This window comes from Geotrypetes seraphini, chromosome 12 (assembly GCF_902459505.1).
Source record: "Geotrypetes seraphini chromosome 12, aGeoSer1.1, whole genome shotgun sequence".
Lineage (NCBI taxonomy): Eukaryota > Metazoa > Chordata > Amphibia > Gymnophiona > Dermophiidae > Geotrypetes > Geotrypetes seraphini.
In genome coordinates, this window is record NC_047095.1 from 93,100,707 (window position 1) to 93,122,919 (window position 22,213).

The 22,213-nt window shown below is 40.3% G+C and overlaps 1 protein-coding gene across 1 annotated transcript in view; it reads right to left on the reverse strand.

The window, feature by feature from the left end:
* The window catches only part of COLGALT2 (collagen beta(1-O)galactosyltransferase 2), a 161,138-nt gene that overhangs the window by 21,329 nt on the left and 117,596 nt on the right, over window positions 1-22,213 (reverse strand). The window contains exons 6-9 of the mRNA XM_033917269.1: window positions 16,025-16,144; window positions 14,925-15,001; window positions 8,447-8,553; window positions 1,969-2,101 (exon numbers count right to left, since the gene is read on the reverse strand). Coding sequence (XP_033773160.1) covers window positions 1,969-2,101; window positions 8,447-8,553; window positions 14,925-15,001; window positions 16,025-16,144 — 437 coding nt within the window. The remainder of the gene's footprint in view (window positions 1-1,968; window positions 2,102-8,446; window positions 8,554-14,924; window positions 15,002-16,024; window positions 16,145-22,213) is intronic.

Sequence of the window (22,213 nt, forward strand, 5' to 3'; positions counted from 1 at the left end):
AAAGGGATTCTAATCAGAGCTCAAGGAGAGTTTTTTTGAAAGGGTCTCAAGCGCTCACGGCTAAAAGCTCGATATGTCTTACAAGCTAATAACCTTCGGGTGAGCTATCATCGATCTTTTATTCACTACTCCAATATATGCTCTGTAATATCAGAAACCCTCTATAGATAGTTTTAGTGTTCAGAAAAATTTTTTAATATAATTTATATTTGTTAAATTTAATACTTCTATGAAATTCTAAAATAGAACTGTCGGAATTTAACTTCACTTAGCTGTGATAGCAAGGTATCATAGTGACCTGTCGGAGTTTATAACTTCCATATATAGGTCTTAAATTACTTAGCTTCAATAGCAAGATGTCATAGTGGCTACGGAGATCTTCCGTAGCCACTATGACATCTTGCTATTGAAGCTAAGTAATTTAAGACCTATATATGGAAGTTATAAACTCCGACAGGTCACTATGATACCTTGCTATCACAGCTAAGTGAAGTTAAATTCCGACAGTTCTATTTTAGAATTTCATAGAAGTATTAAATTTAACAAATATAAATTATATTAAAAAATTTTTCTGAACACTAAAACTATCTATAGAGGGTTTCTGATATTACAGAGCATATATTGGAGTAGTGAATAAAAGATCGATGATAGCTCACCCGAAGGTTATTAGCTTGTAAGACATATCGAGCTTTTAGCCGTGAGCGCTTGAGACCCTTTCAAAAAAACTCTCCTTGAGCTCTGATTAGAATCCCTTTCTACTTGTGATTTAGCCTTTTTTAGGTTTTTTTGTGTGTAACTCAAAAGCATGCCAATGATCCATCCCTAATCATGCCCACTTTTAACTATGCTCTTTGCACTAGGCCAATGGTTCTTAAACCTGTCCTGGGGGACCCTCCAGCCAGTCAGGTTTTCAAGATATTTCTAATGAATATGCTTGAGGCAGATTTGCATATAATAGAGGTGACAAGCATGCAAATCTGCATCAAGCATATTCATTAGGGATATCTTGAAAACCCGACTGGCTGGGGGTCCCTCAGGATAGGTTTAAGAGCCAATGCACTGGGTGACTAACTGTTGTAGAATCACATTTACCAAATTTGGTGCCTAACTTTCAATTAACTTCATTTAGGGCCAGATTCTCATCGTGCCACTCAAAGTTAGGAGGCAGTAGGCATTCTACCGCCACCTAATTTAATTGTTTTAATGGGTGATTAATGACATGGTAAATGACCGTGTCGTTTAGAACCAATTAAAAGGTGCTGAAACATGTGAAACCCTGGCCTACATTTCTGGTGCCTAGGGTCCTGTCAAGCTGCGATTCTGAAAACGACACCTATCGGTGATTGACATGCGACAAGTGCCCATTTTCTACACGCCTGTCGTGGCTGGCGCCACTTCCAGAATCATCCCCTTAGTGCCAATTGAGTACCGATTATTAGCTCCAATTTACCCCATCATGCCATTAAGTTAGATGCCTACATTGGCTGGTTATGCCAATGTAGGCACCTAAATTTAGGTTCACTTTATAGAATTTGAGGTTTAGCGCCTAAGTGAAAACTCGCTATTTTGGGGGAATTCCGTGACCGAGTCAGCACTTAGCTGGTTAAGTTCCAATATTCAGCTAGGGTAACTGCCTTATTTAGGCACATAAAATACAGTCCAGTCTTTATGTGGTAACTTAATCAGCTATGCGTTAGCCAGTGCGATACTAACCTGATATTCAGTGCCAAAGCCCAGATATGGCCTGTCACTGAACATCCAGAAATAATGCCAACGGCAGTCAGCAAAATGTTCACTGCTGCTGGCTGAATATTTACCCCTCTCTATTCCCAGCCTTATCATAATATGTAAAAAAAACCCCAAAAACCCCACTTCATTCTGGGCAAAAACAAAGGTAATATCACATCTTAGAAAAGCATTTTTTAATTTTTTTGCTTCAAAATTTGGACAAAAGGAATTTAACATTGCCTGTTTCCAGACATGGTGATGACTCAGAAAGCATCCAATTTCTCCCCTTGTTAATTCTCTCCCAGAATAAGGATCTCTGTAACCTGGTAACATCTCAATATTCAGGGCCTTCAGCTGACTGGAGTTCAGTGCCCTGAAAAAAGAAGGTATGGTCTTAAAGCAGCAGTGCCAGGAAAGGCAGTTTTGCAGTTAATTTCATTGTCAATTACAAGAAACAAACAAAAATGAAGACTCGTTTTTTTCAATCTTGTATTGAAAGAGCTGATGCCATTAGTCTTCTTTTCTAACTAGTCAGGGATTTCTTTTCACTTATGCTATACCTCCATTTCCCAGCATACCTAATCCGATCATCCCAGTGACAGTCCTATACAAGGGCAGCTCAAGGCAATCTGCTGCTTGAGCTAAGACATGAGATGGTGCCCCTGTCCCACCATCACCAAGGTACCCAAAATAAGAGCTTCTTCAGAGCTCCAGTGAGGAAGTGAGATGGAGAAACCCCCTGTCAGAATACTGATCAGGAACTTGCCCCAAGAAAACAAGAACATACTGTAGTTTTCATGTTTCAAGTTTTATTATGGCTTGATATACCGCTTTGATTTCCAAAGCAATTTACATCTTTACAACTTAGTATTTTCTCAGGTGATGTAATTAAAAAAAAGAAAAATGCTGCAATCACTAGTTATGAGCAGCGGTACATTTAAATTATGTTGCTTAGGACTCTAATATATTAAGCGAGATATAGGGGGGCATACCCTTTTGCTTGTGATATATAGATAATAAAAAGATGAAGCTGAATAATACAGAAATGCTTTAGCATGACAATAAAAAAAGAATATTGCTTGGTTAGCATTACTGGCAAACTGTTACTCAAGTTTTTAAATAGATATTTGTGGAAACTTTTCTTTGGGTATTCACCTTCTGCTAATCATGTCTTCTATGTTCTTATCCACCCTATCATTATCGTAATTATTGTACAACCTTTGTTATGCATTATGATTTTCCTATGCTGTGAAATGTAACACATGCACATCTCTTTACAGTGCATATCCCCCAAAATACCATCAACATTTTAAGAAAGTTAAATATGATTATCCAGGATCTATCTTCGTCATCTAACTAATTTGGCTAATTTGGCATTGTCTACTGGGTTGCACACCAAGATCACCTAAAATATATGGTTTCTTTCCACACCTTCATACCCCCTCTCATGGCATCCTGGTACCTTTAAGCCTTAACCTTCTCAGAAAACTTCCTGCATTCTTTATGTACTGTTCATTCTCTCTGTGACAGGCACTGAGGTGGCATATTGGGTAACCCCACCCAGTAGTTGCTGCCCTCCCTAAGACACGAGGTTTGGACTCATAATGGGAATTATTTGGAGACAGACTATGCAGGACAGGGGACCTACTGATATAGCAGGATATGGACATTGGAGGTAAGAGAGAGGCATCATAGAATGGCAAACTGGCCATTGTTGTGTACAAAGTAGGGGCAGGAGTGAATGTTATATGGATGGGTACACAGGCTTGCTTCTATTCATTTACAACCCTCCAGAAAATAAAAATAATAAAAGAAAGTGTGTGAAATATCAGCATTAATGTGCTGGCATTTTCAGAGTGCATGCAAAGGATTCTGGGATATTATATTAAAACAATCTGACTCTTGCTGATTCTGGGAATGTTAGCGAAGATAGACTGAAGGTGACAGGAAGAACAAAACATTAAGGCAGGGAGGGGTTGAGAAAGAAGCGGGATGGTCTGAGAGAATAGAAAGTATATGGTGTGTACAGATTAGGTAGTGAAGAGGGACTACTAAGGCTGGGAGTAAGAGAATGTGGGTTGTATATATGGGCTAGGATAGATTGGAAGGCATAGCATGAGTGTCGTGAAGATGGACTTGGCAGTAGGATCGTAAACTGACATGATGAGTGAGGCTGGGGAAAGAGAGGCTGATGGGACTTGTGCTATCCTTGGCATTTCTTTTACCCACAAGTCCTCCCTGCTGGGTTCTACATTTAAGACAGTTTGGCTGGTTGTGTTCAAAACACAAAAGCAAAAATTCCACGACCAAAATATCAAATATATAACAAAACTGGAATAAAAAAGATTAATTATTAATTTATTAATTTGTCAATTCAATTGTACTGATAGATAGTTAATGAAAGAAGGTAAACCTCAGACCATACTGCTGTGTCTCATAACAGCCTATGGCTATTTGACAAATGCAATATAATGGTTTCAATCATTGGTCTGCCTCCTTCCTTTTGATATAAATACAATAAGAGCACAGGAAGCATCAAAAAGAATGTCACCTCATAGTGAGAAGAGCAAAAAGAGAATATGAAGAGAAGCTAGCCAGGGAAGCGCGAGATTTCAAATCGTTCTTCAGATATGTTAAAGGGAAGCAGCCGGCAAGGGAGGAGGTAGGACCGCTGGATGATGGAGATAGGAAAGGAGTGGTGAAGGAAGAAAAAGAAGTGGCAGATAGGCTAAACATGTTCTTTTTGTCAGTATTTACAAAAGAGGATACATCCAACGTGCCGGAACCTGAAAAAATATTCACAGGAGATCAAGCAGAAAAATTAACATCAATGGAGGTAAGCCTCGAGGAAGTATATAAGCAGATAGATAGATTAAAAAGTGACAAATCTCCGGGCCCGGACGGAATCCACCATAGGGTTTTGAAGGAACTAAAGGAGGAAATAGCAGAACTACTACAGCGGGTTTGTAACCTCTCTCTGAAAACAGGCGTGATCCCGGAGGATTGGAGGATAGCTAATGTTACGCCCATCTTTAAAAAAGGATCAAGAGGTGACCCGGGGAACTACAGATCGGTAAGTCTGACCTCGGTTCCGGGGAAAATGTCAGAAGCACTTATAAAAGAAAGCATTGATGAACATCTAGATAGAAACAAACTGATGAAAACAAGCCAGCATGGCTTCTGCAAGGGAAGATCGTGCCTAACAAACTTATTGCACTTCTTCGAAGGAATTAACAAACAAATGGACAAAGGGAACCCCATAGACATCGTATACTTGGATTTCTAAAAGGCCTTTGACAAGGTACCCAATGAACGCCTACTATGGAAACTGAAGAACCATGGGCTGGAAGGAGATGTTCATAGATGGATCAAAAATTGGTTGGCAGGTAGAAAGCAAAGGGTAGGAGTGAAGGGCCACTACTCTGATTGGAGGAGGGTCACGAGTGGTGTTCCGCTGGGGTCAGTACTCGGACCGCTGCTGTTCAATATATTTATAAACGATGTAGAAACAGGGACGAAGTGCAAAGTAACAAAATTTGCAGATGACACCAAACTATTTAGTGGAGTTGGAACTAAAAGGGACTGTGAGGATTTACAAAGGGACCTGAACAAACTAGAAGAGTGGGCGACGAGATGGCAGATGAAGTTTAATGTAGAGAAATGTAAAGTCTTGCACGTAGGGAAAAGAAACCCGAAGTACAGCTATACGATGGGAGGACTGGTAATGGGTGAAAGTACTCAAGAAAAGGACTTGGGGGTAATAGTGGACAAGACAATGAAGCCGCCAGCACAGTGCGCAGCGGCCTCTAAGAAGGCGAATAGAATGCTAGGTATTATTAAGAAAGGTATTACAACCAGAACGAAAGAGGTCATCCTGCTGTTGTATCGGATTGTGGTGCGCCCGCATCTGGAGTACTGCGTCCAAATTGGACGCCGTACCTTAAGAAGGATATGGCGATACTCGAGAGGGTTCAGAAAAGAGCAACGCGATTGATATGGAAAACCTTTCATATGATGAAAGATTAGAGAAACTGGGGCTCTTTTCCCTGGAAAAGCGGAGACTCAGAGAGGACATGATAGAGACTTACAAGATCATGAAGGGCATAGAGAAAGTGGAGAGGAACAGATTCTTCAAACTTTCAGAAACTACAAGAATGAGAGGGCATTCGAAAAAATTAAGAGGGGACAGATTCAGAACCAATGCTAGGAAGTTCTTCTTCACCCAAAGGGTGGTGGATGCCTGGAATGCGCTTCCAGAGGATGTGATAGGACAGGGTACGGTATCGGGGTTCAAGAAGGGATTGGATGAATTCCTGAAGAAAAGAGGGATAGAAGGGGATAGATAGAGATCATTATACAAGTTCTGGACCTGATGGGCCGCCGCGTGAGCGGACTGCTGGGCAGGATGGACCTCTTGTCTGACCCAGCAGAGGCACTGCTTATGTTCTTAATTTGTTAAGTGTGACAATTAATATAATACTATGAAAAAAAATTTTAAGTAGTAGTTTTTATAAATTAGTTAATATGATTGTCAAAAAATGAAATTAATGGTTAAAGCATCTGTGCAAATAGCAATTCTGTGCAAAATAACTTAGTCACATATGAGACACAGCAGTACGATCTGAGGTTTGCCTTCTTTCATTAACTATCTATCAGTACAATTGAATTGACAAATTAATAAATTAATCTTTTTATTCCACTTTTGTGTTCAAAACCCACCATGCTTTACTGTTCTTTTTATGGACTTGGCAATTTGTGCCAAGATGAGCACCCCCAATCTAGGGTTACCAGACATCCGGATTTCCCCAGACATGTCCTTCTTTTCAAGGACATGTCTGTGGGTCTGGATGGCTTTTCAAAACCCGGCACTTTGTCCAGGTTTTGAAAAGCTTCCTGGTCAAAACCTTGTTGGGAAGGGGCATCCGCGCATGCACGGCTGCAACACGGTGATATCATGTGCACGTGCGTGTGATATCACTGTGTCATGTCCGCGCATGCATGGATGCCATCTGGGGGCGGGTCTATGGGTGGAATGGGCATGATACAGGCGGAATGGGGCGGATCCCTAAACTATCATATCACAAGGCAGTCAGAGACACCTGCCTGGAAGCTGCTATAGCTCAATAAGTAAACGCCCTGTGGTCCTCTTCAGGAGATCATGGGTTCAAATCCCAGCACATATTTTAATTGTGGCATTCTACCTTGCAGGTGCACCTTGATGATCTCACAATGAGGTCACCATTGTGCAGCTACAAACCTCCATTTACAATGAAGTAGAAGCAATGCTAAGGTCTATATCTGGGGTTTTTTTCTGTTTTTAACCTTTTCCAAATGAAATAATGTATACAATCTATATATTTTTGCCATGTGCTTTCTTTGCTTTCAAGAATGAGCTGATTGGAGCACTGTTTAGTCAGAACAAAAAGGGTAGTTTTTTGCAAGAAAACTAAAGCTAAGTTTTTCATGTGCTGTGGATGGATCTTTTCCTCTAATTAGCATATAGTATTGCTGTTTGGCCACAAAAATAGAAGGTTTTGCATGCAATATATCTCTTTTGATATGCCCCGTTTATGTGGTGCCTTATTATGTATTATGACCTTAATAAAGCAAAAATAAATCCCAGAGAGCTATTCAGCAGATCACATTAAGAACGTCTAAAAACATAGTAACATAGTAACATAGTAGATGACGGCAGATAAAGACCCGAATGGTCCATCCAGTCTGCCCAACCTGATTCAATTTAAATTTTTTTTTTTTTTCTTCTTAGCTATTTCTGGGCAAGAATCCAAAGCTTTACCCAGTACTGTGCTTGGGTTCCAACTGCCGAAATCTCTGTTAAGACTTACTCCAGCCCATCTACACCCTCCCAGCCATTGAAGCCCTCCCCTGCCCATCCTCCTCCAAACCAAAGAGTGCCTAAGTTCCATCCATAGAACTCAGATCTATCTGAAGCCCAAACTAAGCTCAAAAGTAGACCTGGTTTTCATTCGTCTACAATATAGGCATCATATGGACGCCCTAGGTCATTCAGTGTTAAGTAAATGAATCAAAGGATGCCCAAATTGAATCATTGCCCAAACCATGCCCATTCTATGCCCATGCCTATTGAGTTAGGCATGAGTTTTAAACATGGGCATCCATGAAGTTGTGGTGGCGTCTACAAAGTGGTGTCTACGTCCTTTGGACACCTAAGTACCAATTATCACTTGTTAAGGGATTGGCTCATTAACCACTTAGATTGGGCGCCTAAAGCACGCCTAACTTTACGCATGATGTAGGTGCCATTTATAGAATCGGGGCCTCAGTGCTCATTATGCAATAGGATTCTACCGCCCCACCCCTTGGAGTACATAAATGGAGGCACCCAGTTATAAAATTACCCCATTATGCCTTCTCCCCTTTCTTCTTTGAAAGCTTTCATGCACTTGACATGAAAAATGTGCTGCCAGAGGCGATTACATTTGCGCTTCTGAAATATTAAAAATTGTAAAGAATGCAGAAAATCTGCTTGGATTGGCAAATAATTATTAGTAATAGCAATATTGTACAGCAAGTACTTACCATCCTGTACGTATATAGCAGCATTTCTTCTAAGGCCTCAGAACATGACTTTTTAAATAAAAGCAGTCTTCTAGCTGATAAATTATGCTCTAGTAATTATAATGCGACTTTAAAAATTTCTGATTTAAATTGTAGTCTTAAGATGATTACAACTTACTTTCCATCCACTGCATTTACTATTGTAATGGCAATTTCCATTTCATACAGACTTTGCAGCATTCGATCTCGTCTGTCCTTGCGGCGTTTCAAGTTTATCATGAAAATCTGAGCAAAAAATAAAAAATATTTGGTATATTTTCCTATCATTACTGAGGCTTTGGGGGAGTTAAATTTATAAAACTCTTTCCATGAAAAAGGACGTTTCATAAAATTGCATAAGCACACGCATGTTTTTATACAATCTGCACATGGGTATTTCCAGGGATGTCATATGGGCAGAGTCATGATATACATTTGTATTGAATATATATTAAAAAATGATTGTACATGTGTGAAATGTATACACAAATTTATACTTGTCTCAGAGCAGGTATACATTTGTACATCAGCATTTGTGCACCATTGGGGATGGTTTTGGAACTCCTTTTTTGTAAAGGTCCATAAGAACATAAGAATAGCCTTACTGGGTCAGACCAATGGTCCATCAAGCCCTGCAGCCCGTTATCACGATGGCCAATCCAGGTCACTGGTACCTGGCAGTGGTCTCCAACCTTGGACAATTTTTTTTTTAGTTCAAAAAGTTTTATTGATTTTATAAAAGATGAAATACAAAGCCAACAATTTTAACATTCATATGGACTATGTCTCAGCCCAGGTCCTCTTCCTTCTTAACTTTTTTAACAGATCTGGGCCTACAACAGTTGGTTCCCTTTCCAGCTCACCAAACAGGACATACATTGGATCAAGTAATTTCACACAGTCTCCACCAGCTCTATTTCTAGGTTTAAATCATTACCCATACCCTGGTAAGACTACTTTCTTATTTCTTTATTTTCTCCTGCCTTAAAATTCATTTTTTCAAGTGTTTTGTTTATTTTTATGAAATTTTATTTTTTGATGTAATACTTTATTTGGTGTTTATGTTTTGTTTTGTTTAATTTGTATGTTGATTTGTGATCCACCTAGAATTGCAAAGATAGTACAAAATATAAATTTTGTAAATAAATAAATACTGTTTGGACAGTTATCACAAATTGATCCTATTACATTAGGGTCTCTTGAGAGATATGAGGTCTGTTCAAAAAGTTCCAGGACAGTTTGAATTACATACCAATAGGAAGTTCTTTTGAGATGCGCTAGGCAGCACTGAGTAGCTTGAAATCTCATGAGTAACCTCCTTTTTTCCATTTATTGATATCTGTTTTCATCTCCAAGCCATAGCAGGTTTTGTGAAAGTGTGTTTTCGTGATCGGCTATTTTTCATCATGTGCGACCTCAATGAGCAGTGCTACTGTGTTCTGTTTTAAATTGGGTAAGACTACTACAGAAATTTTTGAAATGTTGAAAGTGGCTTATGGGGAACACTTGTCACGAGTCATGGAAGGTGTTTTGAAAGCGTCAAAATTTGTGAATTTTGTACAAAAATGCGAAGACAGTTCTTCTCCAGCCATTTACTCTCTTGACTTGGTCCCCGCTGACTTTTTGTTTCCTAAACTTAAATCCATGCTGAAAGGAAAGCGATTTGACACCATTGAAGACATAAAGCAAACTTCAACGCAGCAACTTTAGGTGATTCCAGAAGATGCGTTTAAGGACTATTTCCAGAAGTGGAAATGATGTTGATAAAGTGTATACATAGAGAAGGGGAGTACTTTGAAGGGGAAGCTGTAAGATTGTTTAATACATTTTTTATCAAATCAGTCCTGGAACATTTTTAAACATACCTCTTATTTCCCAGATGATTTTTTTATTTATCCTTAAATGATCAATCAATTACTTGGAATACCTCCTTTGAGATTTGTCTCACCCTCCTCTCATCAGTATAACCCATGACATCAGTATAACCCATGACATCCTTCGCTTACTAAAACAGGTTCATAGGTCCAAAAGGACTTAGCATAAACACAGAACCCTAGAATCACTAATATCTATTAAGAGTCAATGCACATTTAATCTATCTCAGTTGTGTAAAGAAAAAAGGATTATTTTTCCAGAGTTCTCCTAAAATCCTTCCAAATAGCTTTTTTCTTTCCACTCTAAACTTACCAAGAAATGTACACTCCCCCCACCCCCCATGAAGGACATGCCAACAGCAGAAGAGATGGGAAAATATTTTTAGAAAAAGGCATTATATCACAGGCTTCTTTTTTTTTTTTTACTGTATTTATTATGTGCATCAAAAATGAAAAACATTAGAGATACATATAAGCAGAGAGAAAAACACTAATGCATAGCCATAAAGTGATAAAATAGCAAACAAGTGACAAGAAAGACAGCAGAGGTAATTTGCACAAATAAAAATGGCAAGGCAAATTCAAAGTTGTTACAACACATGCGGACTATGAAAAATTGCAGGTAGACCATAGGAAATTGGAAACTGGGCATCCAAATGGCAGATGAAATTTAATGTGGACAAAGCAAAGTGCTGTACATTGGAAAGAATCCAAATCATAGTTACTTGATGCTAGTAGCCACCTTAGGAATCAGCACCCAAGAAAAAATTCTAGGTGCCATTATAGACAATACGCTGAAAACATGGCTCTTCCAAGAATCCTGGCTAGGAGCCCAGTTCAACATATATTTTGTAGTGGATGACCCTCAATATTCGCGGGGACTAGAGGCAGAGCCGACCCGTGAATACTGAAATAGCGCGGATAACTTTCAAGGCCGGCTATGACCCTCCCCTGCCTCCCTTCTGCGTCCCGAACCTTCCCCAGACCTTACCTGGTGGTCTAGCAGCGACGAGGGGCAGGATCGATCGTCCTACGTTCCTGCCCCGTGCAGAGCTGTCATCAAAATGGCTGCCGTGAGTTCACGTTGTAGTCGAACTCGCGGCAGCCATTTTGATAATGGCTTTGCACGGGGCAGGAGCGTAGGACGATCGACCACCAGGGTAGGACGGTCACCGCTAGACCACCAGGTAAGGTCTGGGGAAGGTCCAGGATGCAGCGTTTCTAAAAAAAAAAAAAAAATTGCGAATAACTGAATCTGCGGGTACTGAAACCACGAATTCGGAGGGGGTATTGTACACTAATCCACAAACTTCATTATACCAGAAACCTAAATTAGGAGCACAACTGGACTTTTGCTGCATCTGATATAATGTTTTGCAATATATTAATTGATGTGTAATCTACCTGAACCCCACCATAAAGGAGGCTGTGTTTCTGCTGTTATAATTACTGTTGTAATGTCTGTGATGCATTAATTTATGTTTGTAACCCGCCTCTAACTCCACCTCGGAGAATTTGGTGGGATATACTGTAACAAATCTTCTACCCAGTGTAAGGCAGCGACCTAAAAAGCAAATAGGATGCTAGGAATTATTAGGAAAGAGATGGTAAAAAAGACCAAGGATATTTTAATGCCTCTGTATCGCCTTTGCGAAGGGCCTTAAGAGCAAAGAAGAAACACTAAGGAAGGACACCTACACAGGCATGTACCACAAGGGCAACAGGACAGACAAGCAGTAGATAAACACAGTAGTAGCAGAGGGCAATCACAGCAGACACAGAGGACACACACAAGCAACAGGGGTAGCAGGTTAAAAATCAAGACACAGAATTCACAGTAATACCGAGGATGCTACACAGATTCCTACACAAGGAGAAGCCACTTCAGACGACAGACCGGCAAGTGGACAGCAATGGATGCAGCAGACAGAAGTAGGATGTTAAGCTACCCAGTTTTATGCACCGTTTGCCATATGTATGACTACCTCCCCTCTGGGAGGCGGTCTTATGGATGCACTCGATACGAGGAAGTGAAGGGCCTGAAGAAGCAAGTCAGACTCCTGGAGGGCAGAATACTGGAACTAGAAGTACTTTGAACAGTTGAAGAGGAGGACAGAGAGGCAGAAAACTTCATGACAAAGGAAACCGTTGAGGAAGAAGTCAGGGAGTTAGAGAAGTTCATCGAACAGACATACAGGGAGTCTGTGGAAAATCACCAACAACAGTGGAACTGCTAAGTGAGCAAGGACCAAGATACACCTACAGTGAGTGAGGACCACCTGAAGGACAACCACAAGGAAGACGAGTCCGGTGCAAGCCAACGCCAGGATGAGGGGAAAATGGAAGTGCACAGAGGACACGGACCTACGGCTGGAGAGATGGTCATACACCAGAGACACAGACCGGCGGCTCCATCATCAGACAAGTCAACAGCCACATAGTGGGAGGAAAACAGTATCAGCTGGTGACCTGCCTATCGAGAGCCAAGGTAGAAGATATAGTGAGCCGCATCGACAGGATCATTGACCGCGTTGAAGAGGAAGATACGGCGGTGGTGAGCCACATGGGGACAAACAATGTGAGCAACAGGAACTACAGCAGGGAAGGACTGAAGGACCAGTTCCAAATGCTAGGAGGGAAGCTGAAGACCAGAACGCTGAGGGTAGCATTCTCGGAGATCCTGCCAGTTCCCAGGGCCGAGAAGAATAGGCAGATGGAGCTGCAAGCAGTCAATGCATGGATGAGGCGCTGGTGTGAGGAAGAAAGATTCCACTTCGTGCGCAACTGGACGACGTTCTGGGGGAAGAGCAAGCTATTCAGGAAGGATGGACTCCACCTCAGCGGAGACGGAACGAGGCTACTTGCAAGCAACATCAAGAGAGAAATTGAGAAGTTTTTAAACTAGGAAGAAGGGGAAAGCTGACAGTCGACCAAGAGTCAATGATTCGGGAACCGGTATACCTAGAGGATACCATGCAGGAAGATAGCGGGGAAGACTCACTGGACCATAGGCAAGATAGAAATCCTGACGGATCGAAAGGGACACAAGAGGGAAGGAAATGCAAGAAAGTAACAGGCCGCAAACTCAAGTGTATGTACACGAACACAAGAAACCTAAGGAATAAGATGGGGGAATTGGAAGCTATGGCACAAAAAGATAACCTAGACATCATCGGCATCACAGAAACATGGTGGAACGAGGAAAATGGCTGGGACATCTGCTTGCTGCTCTACTAGGACTGGCCATAACATCTGAAGCAATTATATAGGCAGGTATCTACTTTTTCATTCACATCTTTGAGGGGGGTAGGGATCAGTGACCATGGGGGAATGTGCTTTCAACCCTTCAGTGGTCATCTGGTTAGTCTGGACACATTTTTGGCACTTATTCATTGTTAAAATAGTTTTAGCCTCAAACATTCAAACCGTGCCCTAGATGTTTTATAAAATGTATGATTATTGCAGAATAATATCTAAATCGTATGTCCGCCCTAGTCCCGTTCAAACTATGCCTCCAAAATGGCCCCTTCAGATTTAGACACACTGCAGACAATCACCATAGAAATCTAGCTACATAATGAGTTTCAAAAATAGCAAATTGGAAGGGTTTGGTGAGAAAAACATTCATTTGCCCCTTTATGCCACTTTTTGGACATTTTTCTTTTAGGAAAATGAGCCCCAAAGTGGAATTAGAAAAGGGAATGGAACTCCTCTCATATGAGGAAAGGCTAAAGAGGTTAGGGCTCTTCAGCTTGCAAAAGAGATAGCTGAGGGGGGGGGGGGTAGTATGATTGAGGTCTACAAAATCCTAAGTGGTGTAGAATGGGTATAGGTGAATTGATTTTTTACTCTTTCAAAAATTATAAAGACTAGGGGACATTCAATGAAGTTACATGGAAATATAGGAGTAAATATTTTTTTTCACTCAATTAATAGTTAAATTCAGGACTTGTTGCCAGAGGATATGGTAACAGCAGTTAGCATAGCTGGGTTTAAAAAAGTTTTTACAAGCTCTTGGAGGAAATGTTTTCCCCATCTTTATATTACAATGTAACTTCTAGCCCTTCTCTTTCCAAAGTGTTTCCAGTATTGTCAAATTTGTCATTAGTTTAGTCATCATTCTTTAATGTATTACTTTTTAAATTATAATTTTATTATGTACATCGCTTTGAATTAAGATAAAGCGATTAATCAAATCTGAATAAACTTGAAACTTGAAAAGTCCATAGTTTGCTATTGAGATAGAGATGGGGAAAGGCACTGCTTGCCCTGGGATCAGTAACATGGAATGTTGCTACTATTTGGGTTTTTATCAGATACTTGTGACCTGGATTGGCTACTGCAGGAAACAGGGCTACATGAACCATTGGTGTGACCCAGTATGGCTATTCTTATCTTCGCAATCCCAGCACAGCCTGTTTGAACAGCTTATGAAATTCCATGAAATGTTATCTCCATGCATAGGTCACTGCTTTACATCCAAATATGGCTTTTAAAATTGCTCTCTAAGGACCTCTTTTACGAAGTCGTACTAGCGAATGCCACGCAACAAAAGCCCCAAAGCCCTTTAAATCCCTATGGGCTTCGGGACAGTTACTGCAGCCGCCAGTTTTGTAAAAGAAGCCCTACAGATGTTTGCAGTAGACATGAAAGAGGAAATATTTTATAAATAAAGCTTTAATAAATTTGGACTTTCTCATTGTAAATAAACATTACAGTAACAGAATGCAGACAGCTTCTTACCTCATCAAATCCCATTTTGTTTGGCTGTTTTGGGGGTACGTGGACATAGCGAGAAGGTTCCAGGGCAGGACGATCAACTGAAACATGCAAGACATGGGCATAGATGTGGAAATAGCTCCATAAAGAAATAAGAAACTCTACATTCGGTAGGAATCCTAACAAAATAAAATATTCAAATAGGTTCAACTCCGGGGGCCATCGGGATCTCCTCTCTTCTTCCTGCTGTGACCTGATCCTCAAAGTGGCAGCCAAGTGGTGAACAGAGGCAGAAATGAAGAGACCAATTGCTTTCAAATAATTTTGCTGTCTCCAACTAATACATTTAAATCACCAATTTTATTTGTAACAGTCATCCTTATAAAAAGTGACCTTAGTAACTTGTTAAAGAACATTTTCTTAGCTCAGGTAAAATGTGTCTGTGCTACGAGCCAGAGACACTGCTACTTTAGAAGTAATAAATATTGAAAGTAAAATGAGGTCTCCTGAATAAAATTGTCAGATCACTCAACTATGGAGACTCTACATGCCTGAGAAGTTTTAATAGTTCAAATTAGCTCATCCCTTGTCCAAATAGCTTAAAACACTGCTCCAGCCCAGCACTGAAATGGCAGAAGTGTACAGTTCCCCAATCCCTCGGCTATTTTTCAAAGCTAAGGTTACCAGCTTTTTGTCTTCCACATCTGGGATGCCCAAGCAGAGTCAGATGGAGTTGCTCAGGGTAAATGGCCAGGGCTTTCCCACTGCCGTTTTTCACCATAAAACTATAATCTTCACCTCTCTCTCTTCCACTTTTTCAGACTAACCATTTCCACCATTCTCTCCCCTCTCTTCCACTCCAGTTATCTCCACTCCCCTCTGTCTTCTGCCCTTCCAGTAAACTATCTCCACTTCTTTCTTTCCCCCTTTCCAGTCTATCCCCACTTAGGGTTACCATATGGCTCCAGAAAAAGGAGGACGGACTGAGACATCCAGGTTTTACACTATGACACCTCTGTCCCCATTACAAAATCAGGGATAGATGGTTGCCAAACAAGAAAGAATCGGGGACAGCGGTCTGAAATTGGGAACATCTGGCAAACCCTACACAATATGCTACTTACTCATAGCCTCAGTCTGTACATGGATGAAGTTCTCCAAATCTTCCTGCAGGGTTTGGTGCGGTTTCAGGGGCACAGATAGATAACCATAGTTCTCTTTATTGCAGATATACATCTGAATGCCTGAGAAAGGAAGAAACTACTGGTAAGGAAGATTAATACACAATAGTTATTAGAAAGCTTTTGCTGAATGCTGGCTGTCCAATAACCTGTTCTTAATCCACAATTGAACATTGCCTCCTATCCCATGACTCTTTAATTTTCTCAGGAGCCTCTCAAGAGGAACTTTGACAAAAGCCTTCGGGAAATCTAGATACACTACATCAACTGTCTCGCCTTTATCCACATTTTTATTCACACCTTCAAAGAAGTCAATCAAATTGGTGAGACAAGACCTCCCTCAATTGAATCCATGCTGACTCTGTCTCATTAAATCATGTTTGTCTACATGTTCCACAAATTTATTTTATTGTTTCCACTATTTTGTTCAAAATGTTTATTTTGTTTGATTCAATTCCCTCTTTAACATATAGCGCACCCCCACCCCCCTAGTTGATCTATTCTATCATTGCGATATACTGACAGACTGAAAAAGCTGGGGCTTTTCTCCCTGGAAAAGCGACGACTCAGGGGAGACATGATAGAAACCTTCAAAATCATGAAGGGCATAGAAAAAGTGGACAGGGACAAAGTTTTCAAACTAAAGGGAACCACAAGTACAAGGGGGCACTCGGAGAAATTGAAAGGGGAAAGGTTTAGAACAAACGCCAGGAAGTTCTTTTTCACCCAGAGGGTGGTGGATATATGGAACGCGCTGCCGGAGGATGTGATAGGCAGAAGTGCGCTACAGGGCTTCAAAGAAGGTCTGGACAGGTACCTAGAGGACAAAGGGATTGAGGGGTACAGATAGGAGTAGAGGTAAGGTTATAGGGACAGGATTAGAGGTAAATTATAAAATTAGTCAGAGACTACTGTTCAGGCAGTGGGCCTGATGGGCCGCCACGGGAGCGGACCGCTGGGCAGGATGGACCTCTGGTCTGCCCCAGCGGAGGCAACTTCTTATGTTCTTAATTTGTACCCAGTTAACACAGTGTCCATTGATTGTCCTCCTTCCACCAGGTTTCTGAGATGCCTATTATATCTACCTCATTATTCAGTGCTATATACTCTTAACTCCCCTACTTTATTTTTTAGACTTCTAGCATTTGTATACAGACACTTCAAATGGTTTATTTTCTTGTATCTACAGGCTGCTGAGAAGATGACAGGGATAATTTCACATCTTTACTCTGCTTCCCTCTTAAGCACTCTTGGCTTTCTTTCACTATTTTTGAAATCTCTCTATTCGGATTCCCTAAATATTCTGATTCAATAGTATCCTTCAAGGATACTCCACACTGAACCATCTGCTCTTGGGCGACTGTCGGCTATCCCCCCTATCTTAGTTTAAAAGCTGCTCTATCTCCTTTTTAAACGTTGGCACCAGCAGCCTGGTTCCATCCCAGTTAAGGTGGAGTCCATCCTTTTGGAATAGGCTTCCCCCTTTCCCAGAAGGTAGCCCAGTTCCTAACAAATCTAAATCCCTCAACTCTGCCCCATCGTCTCAACCACACATTGAGACTTCGGAGCTCTGCCTGCCACTTGGGTCCTGCGCATTATCTTTCAAATTTTCTGTTTTATAGCTCATTATTTAATCAATCAATATTTATGTTTTAATTATTGTCTATATGGTTTTATCTACTTTTATTATTTATTGGTTGAGATTAAAGTTTTTAATTTTTATCTTAAGTTATTATCTGCCTTTGATGCAGTGCATAGGAGAAAACATGGCCAGGTTGGGCATGCATGTGTAAATGCCCAGGAGCATATGTGGTGACTAAAATCTGCAATTATAAAGAACACGGTCTGCTCTTCTTTATATTCCATGTTGGATATTGCAAACCGTCTGCCTTGTTGTTTTATCAGACAAACACTTCTTATATACAGGAATGGAAAGATCTGAGCTAGGGCCACTTCTTTTCCCTGAAATCTCCTCAGGAACTGCAGCCAACTCAGAACACCTTGGGAGGATCCTTGCCCTGGGCTGCTCCTGAAGACCTCTTTCCTTGGGATTTCCCTGATCTATTCTGCTCCAGGGCATTTAACCGTCTTCTAGCTTGAGCTCCGCCCCTCTAACATAACAGGTTAGTACCATCACTATAAGGTGGCTAAGCTGCAACCTCAGTGAGGGACTGTTCTTAGGGACACTTACCACTTATACCACTCACTTCCTGACAGTAGTGCTGAACATCTGTATTTTTTTTAAATCTCTGCAGCCAGGATTTTAAGGAAACATCGACCATGGTGACTAAATATTGACTCGAAAGAGATTTAGGGCTCCTTTTACAAAGGTGCGCTAGCGTTTTTAGTGCGCACTAGCTGAAAAACTACCATCTGCTCAAGAGGATGCGGTAGCGGCTAGTGCACGCGGCATTTTAGCGCATACTATTCCGCGCGTTAAGTCCCTAACGCACCTTTGTAAAAGGTGCCCTTAATGTCAATTAAGTGCCTCATGAGCCTTTTTCTCTTACTTTTCTCTCCTCTCCCTCCATCTCCCCCAATTTGTACCTCTACATCAGGCCCTTGCTATGCTATTAATATGACTAGGGTCATCCGTAACTAAGGTACAAAATGCAAACAGCTTTCTGTAAAACTTGTTTTGTGCATCTCTGACAGTAGACCATACTTGGGACTTTGCAAAAACATCAGGCTGAACAGATGGTAAAGAATTTCGGATATGCACTTGGAAAGGAGGACTGGACAGATGTGCTGATGTTTCTCACAATTTTGCATCTATATGAAAAAAAAAGTATGACACATCTGGACTATTAAAAAAAAATAAAACAGTATTCTTTGGAAAACTAATTCATTCCTGGACTGTTTTATTATTTTCAAGAAATAAGGAACACATGTCGGATTATGTTTTATATAGAATCAGAGATGAATTGTAAAGAATCTGCTTCTTCTTTTAAAGACACTCATAATAAAAGATTTCAAAATAAATCCTTGGCCAAAGCTGTCAGTACTCTAATCCTTACATATTGCTAATTTTCTGAACTCTGCATCTGTCCTTAACAAAGACTATAATCTAATTAATCCTTAAAATAATAACACGTTACTAGCACTTGCTTAATGAAAGTGATACAATACAACTACAGTCTCAGTACTTTTGGAATAAAATGCTTGTTCAAGAAGACTCAAAATGTTGGATCTGAACACATCATCATAATTAGAAGATCTATAATTATAAATTTTATTTGCAGTAAAAATTCAAAAGGGTTTAATGGCGTAAACGTGAGGAAAATGGTGACTGAGTTCAAAGAAACGTGGGATGAACACAGAGGATCTAGAATCAGAAAATAATATTAAATATTGAACTAAGGCCAGTACTGGGCAGACTTGCACGGTCTGTGTCTATATATGGCATTTTGGTGGAGGATGGGCTGGGGAGGGCTTCAGTGGCTGGGAGGGTTTAGATGGGATGGAGTAGGTTTTAATGGAGATTTCGGCAGCTGGAACCCAAGCACAGTACCGGGTAGAGCTTTGGATTCTTGCCCAGAAATAGCTAAAAAGAAAAAATTTTAATTGAATCAGGTTGGGCAGACTGGATGGACCATTCGAGTCTTTATCTGCCGTCATCTACTATGTTACTATGTTACAGATAGTATAAAATAGGCAGCTAGAACCAATCCCAATCCATACAGTGGAATGTCAATTCAAATTCATGTAAAAATAGATTCTCTCTTTCAAAAGCAGATTTTCTCTTGTAGTGCACCTACCTTTTATACATATATACAGTACTTTTGTGCAATTTTGTGAGAACCTTTTTCTGTGTATAAACATGCTTTACATGTGGAAAATGCTTTATTAAATTACCTGTATTAATTACATGGGTTTAATGCAATTGTTATTTGGTTAATAAACACATGGCATGACAAAGCTGATATACAAGGCAATCCTTCAAAATACATTAAATACTATATTAAACAACTAATACAAAATTTTATATTACAGGAGAGAGTTAGGTCACGTGTTCGAGTCCTAGCGACTTGATGAATTACAGTTATAAAAAGAAATTGGTTTTGTGCTAATCCAGTAAGGTCCTCCAGTGTCATCCCCATGGTTGTTTTCAATGTGTCCAGCCATCTGGCTGCAGATCGCCCTCTTCGCCTGGTTCCTTTGATCTTCCCAAACATGACTTCTCTCTTCTGATGGTGTGACCAAAATAAGACAATCATAACGTCCTCATTTCGGCTTCGAGTGACATAGCCCATTTGAGTTCTTCAAGAATCGATTTGTTAGTTCTTCTGGCAGTCCACGGCATTTCTAAATTCCTTCTCCAGCACCAAAGCTCAAACGAGTCAATCTTCTTTCTGTCTTGATTCCGTAGTGTCCAGCTTTCACATCGTAATTGACCGCTGAGAAAATGAGTGTGTGGACAATTCTGATCATCATTTGAAGTGCTATTTCCTTGCCTTTGAATACTTCATTGAGAGTCTTCATTGAAGAGCGACCAGGTGCTATTCTGCAGAGCATTTCATCCCTATTAGTTGCTTCTTTGTTTACGAAAGAGCCCAGGAGACTGACATTCTTTACAACTTCTATTCTATTACCTTCAAGCTGAAAATCTTCATCATTTTCCGTGTTTATGATCTTCGTTTTGTTTATGTTCAGTTCTAACCCCATGTTATGACTTTTGGCGTCGACTTTTCTCAGTAAATTTTGCTGCTGGTGATAAGCTTTGTATCATCTTCAGGTTTTTTTTTTTATATTTCAACCACCAACTTTGAAACCAATGCTCTGAAACCAAGGAGAGAAGGGGCTAGAAATGGGTGGGGAGAGATCACTGCAGCTAACACACTTTACCATAAAGCTGGGACACAAATATATCTTGGAAGATATATTTATCTGTATCCTGGTTATTAATATGGCTGATTTCCCTTGAATGTGGACCATTTACTCCAAACAGTACCATAGAGCGCTTTTTCAGGCAAGGCATGTTCAAAATCGCCATTAATATGCTGTAAGTGCAAAACCTCACCACTGTTTAATAAACTGAGCCCATCGTGATTTATATGGCCAAATGTGAGCTCTTCTGCAGGAAGGAGTGGGGGAATTTTTTTTGTTCTTTTTATTTTGCAACTTTCAATACTGTATCTACCAAGCACAAACCACTTATACCGAAATCTTGAGGAAACAAATTATATAATACATCAAGTTAAGGAAAGAACAATCCCAGAGTAAAATCCTAGAGTAAAGTCCATGACAATGTGGGGCAGTGTACAAGAGAAACTTTCAAAAAGGGAAATTAAAATAGCATACCACTGGCTGGGAAACCACATAAATAAAGCCAGGCAAACCTACAACACATTCCGAAAATCAATTAAAACCGTTCTACTTGACAAATTCCTTGCTTAATAAGATCACCTCGCTCATTTTTTTTTTTTTTCTCCTTATAACCCCATTGTATTATGTAACATCTTTCTTCTCTCATGTATTCTTTCACCATGTTTCTCCAATTCATGATGTAACTTCCATCTTCTTGCATTTTGTAATTTGCTGATTGTCCAGCCTTCTTTCTATGTGAACCACCTAGAAGTCAGTTTGACTATGGCGGTATAGAAAAATAAAGTTATTATTATTATTAGGAATTTGTTAAAGTATTCATGCGGTTACAACCCACAGCAAGTCATGCAAGTCCTTTTGAATAGTGACACCCTGGTAGCCATGGATTTTTTACAAGTGAAAGATTTGGATTCATTTGCTCCCTCCCTTTTATGAAGCCACGTTAGCGTTGATTTTTTTATCACCGGCCATGGTGGTAAAAGCTCCAACGCTCATAGAATTCCTAAGAACGTCAGAACTTTTACCACCGCAGCCGGCGATAAAAAACACTAACGCACTTCATAAAAGGGGAGTTGGACTGTTTGTCTTTCTTCATTTGCTGAATGCATGATCTTTCACTTACACCAACCTATAGAATGACACGGTGACAAAATTCATCATCGTTCCCGTCCCCGCGGATAACCGCGGGAAACCATCTTCCATGTCATTCTTTAAGGAGAGAGGGAAGAATCAGAGTATGAATGGCCACAACCACTGATCCACAAGCTTTGCTTTGAAGAATGCTGGTATAGAAGGTGAGTTTGAAAT